Source organism: Prionailurus viverrinus, chromosome F2 (genome assembly GCF_022837055.1).
Source record: "Prionailurus viverrinus isolate Anna chromosome F2, UM_Priviv_1.0, whole genome shotgun sequence".
NCBI lineage: Eukaryota > Metazoa > Chordata > Mammalia > Carnivora > Felidae > Prionailurus > Prionailurus viverrinus.
The window spans coordinates 38,421,621-38,433,872 of NC_062578.1; the positions used below are offsets into that span (position 1 = coordinate 38,421,621).

General features: G+C 39.6%; 1 protein-coding gene across 3 annotated transcripts in view; it reads right to left on the minus strand.

The window, feature by feature from the left end:
- CF2H8orf88 (chromosome F2 C8orf88 homolog) overlaps positions 1-8,204 on the minus strand; it is a 37,452-nt gene extending 29,248 nt beyond the window's left edge. Inside the window, exons 1-2 of one of the 3 annotated variants that reach the window (XM_047842904.1) lie at positions 8,182-8,204; positions 475-573 (exon numbers count right to left, since the gene is read on the minus strand). In XM_047842904.1, the coding sequence (XP_047698860.1) occupies positions 475-547 (73 nt within the window). In that variant the 5' untranslated portion in view covers positions 548-573; positions 8,182-8,204. Of the gene's footprint in view, positions 1-474; positions 600-7,577; positions 7,756-8,181 lie in introns of those variants that run through there. The other 2 variants (XM_047842905.1, XM_047842903.1) reach the window with 2 other exon arrangements.
- Between the last annotated feature and the right edge of the window lie 4,048 nt (positions 8,205-12,252).

Genomic DNA, 12,252 nt, shown 5'->3' on the forward strand with positions numbered 1-12,252 from the left:
CTCAAGTATAGCCCTAACCTGTAACTGTTGTTTTGCCTGTATTCAGTAATTAATTCATCCATTCATTCATTTATATGCAGTTAGGAATTTTTTTTTTTAAAGGCCAATTCTCTCTCCCTCATGATTGCTTTGCTCTACAGTGACCATAATCACCGGGCACAATTTGGGTTGGGAATATCATTTTAAGCAGAAGCCAGTTAACCATGAAAACGAGACATGAAAATAAATACACACAGTCTTTCTCAGGCAAGACCTACTCTTCTTCCTACCTTTGCTGGTCTGGTAGCCTATGCAGTGGGAGACTAGTAAGACTCTTTTTCTTTGGTAATACTTTTAAACTCTTCAAAGGAGACCATTAGTTTTCATTATTCTCTATCCACCATAAACAATCACTTTATATACGAGTTTGCCTTTCAAATACTACTTAGCCATTATCCAATTCATCTCTAAAGATGTATACCCGAGATTACTTACCAGGGGGAGAAGTCAGATGACGAACAGGTCTTGCTGGTTGAAGCGGTTTACCAATCAATTTTTTGGTTTCCATTATCACAAAGACCTTGAAGTTCCATACTTGAAGAGGGAAAAAGACATCTGATCTTTTTGACAAGATAATCAAAATGCTTTAACAAATTTTATATACATATATACATATATACATATATGTGTGTGTGTGTATATATATATAATATATATATTTATATGTATTTATATTTATATTATATTTATATATAATATTTATATATATTTATATATATTTATATTTATATATATTTATATATTTATATATTTATATTTATATTATATATAATATTTATATATATTTATATATATATAAAACCACAACACTCATTTGAAGATACCTACACCTTATAAGTTAAGGAATTAAGGTGGAAAAAATCACAAGCCCTTAAAATAATACGTGACAATCTTTATAGCATCTGTCACGATGGAACATTCCCTCTTTTAAGACATTTTACTCCTTTAACTTGCCTGACTTTTCTTTTGGTTTCCTATACCTTTGACTACCTCTTCTAACTTCCTTAGCTTATTCCTCTTCCTTTCTCCAATGAAATTCAGGAATTCTTCCAAATTTGGCTTCGATCCTCTTCGTTGACCTGATCTACTCTCCTCATGATTTCAACTACCTATCTACGTGATAGACATGCCCTAATTTATACATATAGCACCTGCCTCTCTTTTAAATCCCAGTTCTATTTTTCTAAAGATATTTCCATTTATATCTTATCACAGACACCTCAAATTCAACATATCCAAAATCAAATTCATTACTTTGACTCCAAAGATGCTCGTCCTCCTGTAGTCCTTAAAGTCTTCACCAACTCCCTCAGACCAACTTTGGCTAAATAAGATCTAAAATAAAAGTCTCCACACCATTAGTCTCTTAATTCCTGTCCATTCTACTTCCAAACTATTTCTCAAATCTATTTTCTTCATTCTCGCCACTACTCTTTTGGTTCCACAATAACTCTGAATTCATCTCCCTGATCACTCAGTGGGATTTAAAACTCCCTTGTCTCCCTATGTTCCTGGGACACAGAGATTATGCCCACATCATGGCATTAAGAACATTGTACTCTACATAATGGCTGTTTGTCTTCCATACTTGGCAAAAGTGAGGAGCAGATTCTGTAACTGAGGAACAATATTTTCATTCACCCCCTTTCCCTGGCAACTAACAGTACCTGGACTGGATCCAAAGTAGGTGCTGAACAAATGGGTAAATATAACCTCTTTCTCTCCAAACTATGATCCCTTTACATACACACACCTGCTTAGAAAACGTCAGTTCCTCATCACCTCCTGGATTATTCATAATAGAAACAGAGGCCAACATTCATGTGTCATGCAGAGTAAACTATTTACCTAAGTTACATTATTTAAGATTCAGAACAACTCTATCAATTAGGCACAATGAAGAGTGAAATCTCAGGTCTCAGGTGAGCCTACCTGTTGTTAATATTATGGCTCCAGCACCTAGTTATATAACTACGGAAAACAATAGCCTCTACCTCCTAGGTTTGATGTGAAAACTAAATTATATGTATAAAGTATTAGCACAATGTCTGGCACACAGTAAGAGCTCAATAAATGTTAGCCTCATTATTTTTCAATAATACTAATTTTACAGATCAAGCTTAGAGAAATTAGGTATCTTGCCCAAGATCCTGAGTCTAGGAAGTGATAGCATGCCATGTTCACGCTTCTGGCCAAAAAGAATCAAGAATCTCCCCAACCATTTTCCACCCCATACCCAGGCAGAACTGAACAGGTTCGTACCCTTATGTGCTCACAAAACACCCCTGTATCTACCCTCTTCCAATGTGGTATTTACTGCACTAGTCGCAATTACCTTTTACCTGACTGTTAAATTACAGTTCTATCACACAGGTCTATCACCAGTGTCTAGTACAGTGTCTAGAACACTGTGGGTGTTTAATAGATTGTTGAATTCACAAATGTTATTTGGTTTTACCCTATACTTATACATTCTGGAGTTCCTTCACTCTCCCTGCTGTTCTTCTCCCAAAGTGCTATTCATTTTTCAAGACCAAGGTCAAGTTACTTGCTTGGAAAATATTCTCATGTCTCAACAGTAACGTTAAATAAAATAGTTCACATGAAGCTTTCTAGTTCCTAACAAATAGTTGACAGTAAAATAACAATAATTTATTTTTCCTCTTCCACTGACCCCTACTGTATTTTATTAACTATTCTAAAATGTACCACAGTAAATCTATTTCATGTGTCTGATTAGACCGAGTTAGCTGACACCGAAAAAACTGTATCTTACTTATCTTCGTATCATAGTACCTGCAACATAATTGGTTTTACTAAATAAATCTATAAATTTAAATACCTTCTAAATATAACTAAAACTTTCTGATGCCTGAATAGGATATAGCTTTTCAAATTATGATGCCTATTAAGACAAAACTAAAAATAAAATTCCACCTGACTTTATATCTGCTTATCCAAAGACAAATGCAACCATATGATTTTAAGCAGATCATTACCTAAATAACTGTTTCCCTAAGTATATAATAGGGTTAATAACTCCCTGTTAGCTCCAAAAACATACTTTTACCTATTTATAAATGCCTCGGGACATTTTATGCTAAGCAAAGTAAGTCAGAGAAAGACAAATATATGATTTCACTTATATGTGGAATTTAAGAAACAAAACTGATGAACAAAGGGGAAGGGAAGCAAAAAACAGGGAGACAAAACCATAAGAGATTCTTTTTTTTTTTTTTAATTTTTTTTTTCAATGTTTATTTATTTTTGGGACAGAGAGAGACAGAGCATGAACGGGGGAGGGGCAGAGAGAGAGGGAGACACAGAATCGGAAACAGGCTCCAGGCTCTGAGCCATCAGCCCAGAGCCTGACGCGGGGCTTGAACTCACGGACCGCGAGATCGTGACCTGGCTGAAGTCGGACGCTTAACCGACTGCGCCACCCAGGCGCCCCAAGAGATTCTTAAATAAGATTAAAAGCTGAGGGTTGCTGGAGAGGTGTTCGGTGGGGGGATGGGCTGAATGGGGGATGGGCATTAAGGAGGCACTTGTTGGGATGAACACTGGGTGTCATATGTAAGTGATGAATCACTAAATTCTATTCCTGAAATCATTATTACACTGCATGTTAACTAAGTTGGATTTCAATTAAACAATAAGTAAAAAAAAATGGCTCTAGACATTACTCAAATGTTAAAATCATAAATTTATAAACAACTTCTCAAAGTTAGCACTGATAACTAAGTGCAAAAACAGTTACTTTTTTCCTGAAGTTTGGAGAGCCAGCTAGTATTCCTCATTAATACCTATGGAGCTTTTGCGATGTGTCTCTTAACTGGTATTTCAACATGGCTATTAGCAACCTTCTAAACAAAACTCATGCCGTCCGTACTTTTTGGCAATACAACTTTGATATAATAAGAAACAAGAAAAATCTTATAGGCATATGTACCAAAAAAATATTTCAGACAAATATTTATTGAACATTTTCTATGTGGAAAGAAAATCTTAAATAAGGACCAAAAAGCAATCTAATGTTGTGTTATTTAATGTTTATCCTAGACATTTTAATTAGGACCCTAATACTAGCATGTAGTAACTTTCCATCCTGTTTCCCATATGAAACTAATGAATCAGAATACAATAGAGTACTTTGGCACACACTTTCTTGTTTTTCACTGCTCAGCTGAAATTGAGTTGATAGGTTGTAAAGTTTTTTCCAGTTGCTGAGCAATGCAAATCCACGGTATTCAAACTAGGGATTTTCAAGAGTTGGGGAGTTACAGAACTATTATATGATTTTGCAACACAAGTATATAAACAAAAAATAAAAGATCTTTTAGTATCGCCCACCCTTTCAATTTATAGTAGGAAAAATATAGCAAAGGCTCCAGATACATAAATTCCTATCAGTTAAGGAAATGAGACAAGATGATGTCATATAGTATTTAATTTTTTAAGTAAACTGTTTCTATACAGAGACACTGACATTATAGGGAATAAGTTTGGAATTCACAGTATACAACAGCATCATGTCTTAAACAGTGTTATTAATGGAAAAGGCAAGTATTTACATTAATTATTACAGTAATTATTATTAAAACTGAATCACAGGATTGAAATCTATGAAGGACAGGACTCCACAAACCAAAGCCTAACTCTCAGTTTAGGTCAAAAATCATAAAGATTTAACTACAAAAATATTATACAAAATAACTTCAATCTTAAACTAATGCCTGCTTCACTCACCCAATATAGAGCTCCAAAAGTTTCCTTTGAAGCTACTAATACTACCTAGGGCAGGCCTTTATGGTATCAACTGTTACAAAGGACAACACTTGCAGAAGCAAAAAAAAATCGTACTTAAAACACTGGATAACAAGTAGTTGGCCAATCATAGAGTTGTCTTTTAAACTATGAATATATAGCTTTGTGGTATATTTTTTAAAAAAGCGTTTTGATCCACTGTCTCAAAATTTTCATTCTATTAATACATGCTGAAAACTAGCTACTGAATAGTTTTGTTTTGTTTTGTTTTGTTTCAAGTTTACACATAGTTAACAAATCATCTCAAAAAGCCAACTGCCATGTCAGGAAGCTTCAGTTGCTATTCTACGTCTAGCAATACTAAAGTATATCTTAGGTTCCTTTTCTGTTCAAAAAGAAAAATTCAAACTAAATATAAATCCCAAGGACCCACCAATGTCCCAGACCAATTGGGACATAATCTTACTATGCAACGTATGCCATTCATTTTTTATTAAAACTCCATTTTTGAGGTCCTATTACATGCTAAATGCTTTACATATGTTATTTCATTTTGAGCCACACATTAAGTACTGTAGAGAATCACTATTAGTCATCTTACAGATGTAAAACCTGATGCTCAGAAAAAGAAGAGAGATTCTCAAGATCACCTAGTATATATATGGCAAAAATGAGGATTTAACTATAAAGTTCATGCCCTTGTCCCTAAACTTGCATGTTTGGTAAGTAAAAGAAAGACATAGGACTCTCTACTATTCCATATGGACACTGTGTATATGGGGTTTTTTTAATGAATTAGAACATTTATACATAAATAGACTTGCTGAATAAACTAGCATATATAAATAATTTCCATTTCCTCAATTTATAATTTTTCTTAGAATACTAAATAAATTACATGATTACTATGCTTTCCTTATTCTGTAGACATGGTATAACAGTGCCAAACTTACCACAGGTCACAACTTAAGAAAAATACTATGTACTGTATTTAGAAGCTGGATACTAATAATTTCCAATCTAAATTCTCTATTTCTTTAGAAAATGCTGATGATTCTGCTGCAATTAATAAGATCATACAGATGAATGGATAAAGAGTATGTGATATATATACATATATACACACACATACGCTTATATATACACATATACACACAATGGAATATTATTCAGCCATAAAAAAGACTGAAATCCCCCCCACTTGCAACAGCATGGATGGATCTAGAGTATAATGCTAAGCGAAATATGCCAGTCAGAAAAACACAAAATACAAAATTTCACTCTTGTGGAATTTAAGAAACAAAATAAATGAACAAAGAAAAAAAAGAGATTAAAAAAAAACAAAAACAAAAACCCTACACCCTTAAAAATAGAGAACAAATGGTTCCCAGAGGGAAGGTGAAGCAGGGGCATGAGGGAAATAGGTGAATGGGATTAAGAGTCACTTATCTTAATGAGTAATACATGCAATTGCTGAATCACTATGTTATACACCTGAAACTAACATAACACTTTGTTAACTACACTGGAATTAAAACAAAAAGAAATACAATCATATAAAATTAAATAATCTGAGAAGTGGAAAGACCATGCCTTCATCTACCTCATGTATATGTCCCATGTGATAATCAGACAGGATTTAATCTCAATTTTCAACTTCAAAATACTATTATGCTAAGTTAGGATTCCTTGAAACCAAATGCTCTTTGCAAGTAAACAGCACAGACTGATAAACTGAGAGATGAAAATAATATAAAGGAAATACAGGGGAGTTAAGACATAAACCGATTACGACTTAGGTGATAAAAGATATTTTATATTCCACAAATCAGGCTGCCAAATGAGAGAAAAATTTAAACTATCAAAAAGTTGTAAGAGGAGAGAGCATTCCATAAAATACTTTCCATTTCATACCTTCTCTTTACAACTTACCAAAAAAAAACTTTTTGGTCTGTGATGTACCTTGTAATACAAACAAAATTTAACACTTAGGTAGGATAAAAACTGTCCAGATAACGTGCGCTTGTGGTCATAACTGATGTAACTGTCCTTTTCTTTAACTTTGCTTAAAATATCAGTAATTAAAACCTCTTGATACAAATATTGAATCATTATGTCGTAAACCTGAAACCTAGTTAGATGTCAATTATATCTCAGGTTTTTTTAATGGCGTATCTTTACTTACAACTTCTGCGAAATACCTTCAGTTACTTTCACGAACCATTTGATTCTGCGAATTAACCGTATATATGTTTCTTGGCTCTCTTTTTCCTATTGGGCTTTCTTTTTTCTTGTCTGTAATTTAATCTAATTAATTATTGATTTACTGTTGAAATTTGCCTCAAATTAGTAGTGATGGTGCCAGGGTATGGGGGACAAAGTCTTCAAACCATCGCACCACCAAGGACCAGGTCCTGGGACAGAGGGCGCTATGTACTTACTTTTTTCTGGCGTTTTTGTTTTTTGTTTTAATTATGCCCTCACCAGCGGAACTCTCCCTGGGCCCCTGGCCCCTCGCCCTTCGCCAGGTGTTCCCACAACAGTCACCACCCTTTCCTCCCGACGGGCTCGCCCCCTTAGCACTCTACCACCCACCTAGGAGGCCCTGGGGGGCCTTGCCGGATTTGTCCCCCCCCCCGACCCCGGGGACCCCCTCCCTCACAACTCTCCCGGGGTCCGAGCTCGGAGAGGGCGCCCACCGCCTCCTCACACCCCCGGCCCGACTTCTGCCCCCCACCCCCCAGATCTGCTCATCCTCCCCAGCCACCTACCGCCTCAAGATCGGGGAGGATTTCGGGGCAGCAGCGTCGCCGCGCTCAACCCAAACGCGGCGGCCCAGCGCCCCGCTGCCCGTCGGGGAACGGCTCCCGCCGCGCGTCCGCTCGAGGCCGGGGGCGGCGGCAGCGGAGGCGGGGCCGACTACGGCTCCGAGGGGCGCGAGGCGGACAGGGGGCGGGGGCGGGGGCGGGGCCTGCGGGGCCGGGGCCGGAGCTCCGCCGCGCGGGGCCAGAACCGTTAAGCCGGCAGCGTGCGCGCCTCCCGGGCGTGCTGGGCGAGCGGGGCTTCTGGCTGTCCGCGCGCAGTGCGGAGGAGGCCGGGGGTGGCCTCTCCGAGGTGCTGGCAGGCTCGCCCTGGACGGGGCGCGCCCGCATGAACAGCCTCCGGGACCCCAGTCGGCGGCCCTGCTCGCCGGAGACGGGGAGACGCGAGGCGAGCCGCCTGCGCCGGGCGGGCGTCGGGCTCCAGGCAGCGACTGTGAGCGAGGCCGCCTCTGTGAGCGAGGCCTCCCGCGTCAGAGCTGCCGGCCGGCCCCGACGGCGCGGGCCGCTCTCCCCGCCGAGTCCTGCTAGGATTCGAGCTGCCAGCAACGGTTACCTTAATGTCATTCAGACTGCCGTCCCCAAAGACCAAGAATGGTTGAAGCACCTCCATCCGAATCTTTTATTTTCAGTCTTCACCTTTATTCTTTCATTTCTTTCGCCCCTCTGGGTGCTGGCAGGAGGCAGGAGGCGTGGGGCGGCTGCCGGGGGGAACGGGGTAGTTTGGTCGTCCCCGGGCTCACAACCCGGCGGGCGCCTGCGCTAGCTGGCACTTGGGGGGGATGGGGGGCATGCTAAGTACTGTGCCAGAGGAGCAGATTTAGGCTGGGAGCGCAGTACCTGACTCGGGGCTAGGGCTAGGGCGTCGGAGCGGTTTTCAGAGCTGGGCCCCTGGTGTGTTGCATTTGGCCCGAGGAAAGAAGGCAGGAAAGGAGGGGAGGAAGTGCCCAAGGCAAAGTGTCCAGTGTGGGGTAGCTGGGGTTGGGGAACGGATAGTGGGGAAATGAAACAGAAGAGGACATGAATTAGGTCTTAACTCTTTCTTAGTTTGTCCTTTTGAGTATTTTGCGAGATCATTCTGACAGCCATTATGGAGGGCAGATTTTGAGGGCAGGGGGATACAGCAGTGTTAAATAGAAGAGGCTTCCTGGGAGGCATTTGCAATGACTCCAGTAAGAAATTATGTCCTAGAAGTAGCGAAGATCTGCGAGATGTTGCTGAAGTGAAATCAACGTTTAGTGACAGATAGGACGGAAGGGTGAATAAGGGAATCTAGGTAACTCGTGAGTTTCTGACTTGGGCAAACAAGTGAATAGTTGGTGGTAACATAAGGTAGGGAATGCGAGAGGCTGAACAGATTTGGGGAGGGAAATGATCAATTCAGAGTGGGACTCATAAATATATTATAATGGGATATTTAAGTTGAGGTATCCAAACAGCTATTTTATAAATACAGAAAATATATAGTCATACATACATATGCCTATATACATACACACACATATGTCATAGGCATTTAATGGGCAATAATGGAATATTAGGAAAGGGAGGTTGATTGAGAAAATTCATGCATTCTGGAAGAAGTATTTAGAGAACTCAAAAGACAAGTAACATCCAAAGGAGGTTGTGTAAAGGCAAAAGAAAGCTTGTCTAGAATAGGGTAAGAAGGAATGCCTCTCTGAAAAGGGATCATCCAGGTACACGTTAAAGCTGATGAAGAAGACTAGGAAAAAAAGTGTCTAGGTTAGCAAAATTTAGATATTAGTGCCCTGGGGCAAGAAAAACAAAATTTGGCAAAATTCAGAAACTGATATGAAATCAGTATGGCTGGACAAGAGAAAAAGCAAGAAGAGAATCTTGAAGATGAGTTTGGAGAGATGGGAAAAGCCAAAAGCATACAAGGTTTTGTAGGTTCCAGTAGGGAGGTTTGATTTTATTATAAGAGCAATGGGAAACATTGAAGGGTTCCTGTGGGGCACTAATGTGATAGGATTTACCATTTTTTAAAAGGTGTGGTTTCAGAAGCACTTTCATGCAACGTTAAGATTTTGCTATTTAAATGTTTTAGAGACAGAGACAGAGTTCTAGCAGGAGAGGGGCAGAGAAAGGGGGACAGAAGATCCAAAGCAGGTTCCACACTGACAGGCTGACAGCAGTGAGCCCGATTTGTGGGTCAAGCCCACAAACCGTGAGATCGTGGCATGACCTGAGCAAAGTGTGACGCTCAACTGACTAAGCCACCCAGGCGCCCCCCAAGTTATTGCTATTTGGATGTAGAAATAGCTTCCAGGAATACTCCTACCCCTACTGAGACAACTTACCTGGCATCAGAACCTAAAAAGTGCAGGGTCAGAGGCACGGAGCACCAGTAGTCTGTGGACAATGGAGTCAAATCTTTCCAACCCCCAGATGTAGAAAATTATAAGTGTAGGATTCAGTTCTCATCTGTAGTCAAAACAGAAGTTTTCTTCTTCAAGAATATATTTAACAATATAACATACACATTTATATATATCACACAATAAAATTAGTTTGTATATATTACTATATGAAATCAACAGAAATCATTGTGACAAAAAAGTGAACCAGAAGAAAAAAAATTTTTTTTGATCAAACCAAAAACAGCACGACAGCAAGACACTGTGAGAGCGGGGGAGAGGACAAAGGGAGAGAGGAATCCGAAGGAGGCTCCACATTAAGTGTAGAGCACGATGCAGGGCTCCATCCCATGACGCTGGGATCCTGACCTGGGCTGAAATCAAGAGGCACTGAGCCACCCAGGTGCCCTGAGACACATTTTATTTTTTTATTTTATTATTTTTATTTTTTTTTTAACATTTATTATTTTTGAGACAGAGAGAGACAGAGCATGAACGGGGGAGGGTGAGAGAGAGGGAGACACAGAATCAGAAGCAGGCTCCAGGCTCTGAGCCATCAGCCCAGAGCCCCACGCGGGGCTTGAACTCATGGACCGCGAGATCATGACCTGAGCCGAAGTCGGATGCTCAACCGACTGAGCCACCCAGGCGCCCCGAGACACATTTTAAATAGAAGTAATAGACTCCAAATGTTTTTGGTAATTGAAGGGGAATGAATCCTATAAATACACTGAAACTTTAAACTTGAAAAAATTTCTTGTTGATTTGAGTAGAGAACTCAACTCTAGAGTAGAGTAGCAACTACAAGGATAGTCTAGAATTGATAATACCCTTCTATGACAACAGCTTGGCAACAGGTTAGTGAGTAATTTCAAGAATATTTAAGGTTAATCACACTGATCAAGAAAAACTTGAAATGTTCTGTAATCACTAAGCTCACATAAGGAACTCCACAGATTTCCCCAAAATTAGCACTACTAAAAACTGACATATTATTACTAAATAAGTTATGATTGAAATCAACTTCTCTAAATTTTCAATAATAAAAAATTTTGATCAACTATGCTGAAGATATTAGCAAACTATTTACTTTCACAAAGAAAATGTGTTACAAAATTTTCAAAGGAAGAGTCAATCAAAATACATAAAAGTTAGGCGCCTGGGTGGTTCAGTCCACTGAGTGTCCAGATCTTGATTTCAGCTCAGGTCATGATCTCACGGTTCTTGGGATTGAGCCTGGAGTCGGGCCTGCTTAACATTCTCTCTCTCCTTCTCTCTTTACCTCTCTACTGCTTTCTCTCTCTCTGTCTCTGTCTCTCTCTCTCAAAATAAATCAACTTTAAAAAAATACTTCGAAGTTAAAAATATAGGTTAAGTAGAGGGGTGGTTCAGGCAGTTAAATATTTTTAAGGATTTTTTTAATGCCTGGCATTTGTCAGCTTTTTAAAATTTGTAACTGGTTGTCATTGCATTGCTTCTCTCATTCTAAGTAAACATTCACTTTGGTTTAAATTTGTTTATTTTTTTTTTCAACGTTTATTTATTTTTGGGACAGAGAGAGACAGAGCATGAAAGGGGGAGGGGCAGAGAGAGAGGGAGACACAGAATCGGAAACAGGCTCCAGGCTCTGAGCCATCAGCCCAGAGCCCGACGCGGGGCTCGAACTCACGGACCGCGAGATCGTGACCTGGCTGAAGTCGGATGCTTAACCGACTGCGCCACCCAGGCGCCCCTCACTTTGGTTTAAAAAAAAAAAAAAAGGTTTGGAGAGCGGATTGAGGGAAAACAAGAGTGGAAATAGGAATCCCAATTAGAAAGATAATAGCTCACAATTAAATGCCTTTTATTAATTTTAAGTAGAGGTTTTTGTTGCCATTACATTTCATATCTTATTCACAGTACCTTCCTTTTAGTGAATAAAACCCTATATGAGCACCAATAACACACACACAAACCGGTTACCTGCTTTCATGAAATGTACCATCTGGCGAGGTCGCAGATTCACAAACACAATTCTAACTCAATAAGCTAATGGTGAAGATAAAGGCACTCCCAGTGTGTACGTGTGTGCCTGCGTGGTACTACTTATTAGCCTCGAGAGTTGGGAAAAGCTGAATAGGGCAGCAATCATGGAGCGTTTACGAAATGATCTCCTTACTAGCCTCCTGCCAGTAGTCTGCCTCTCATTCACTTCTTCCACATTTACAAAGCATTGTACGGATACATATACACACAGACGCACATACACA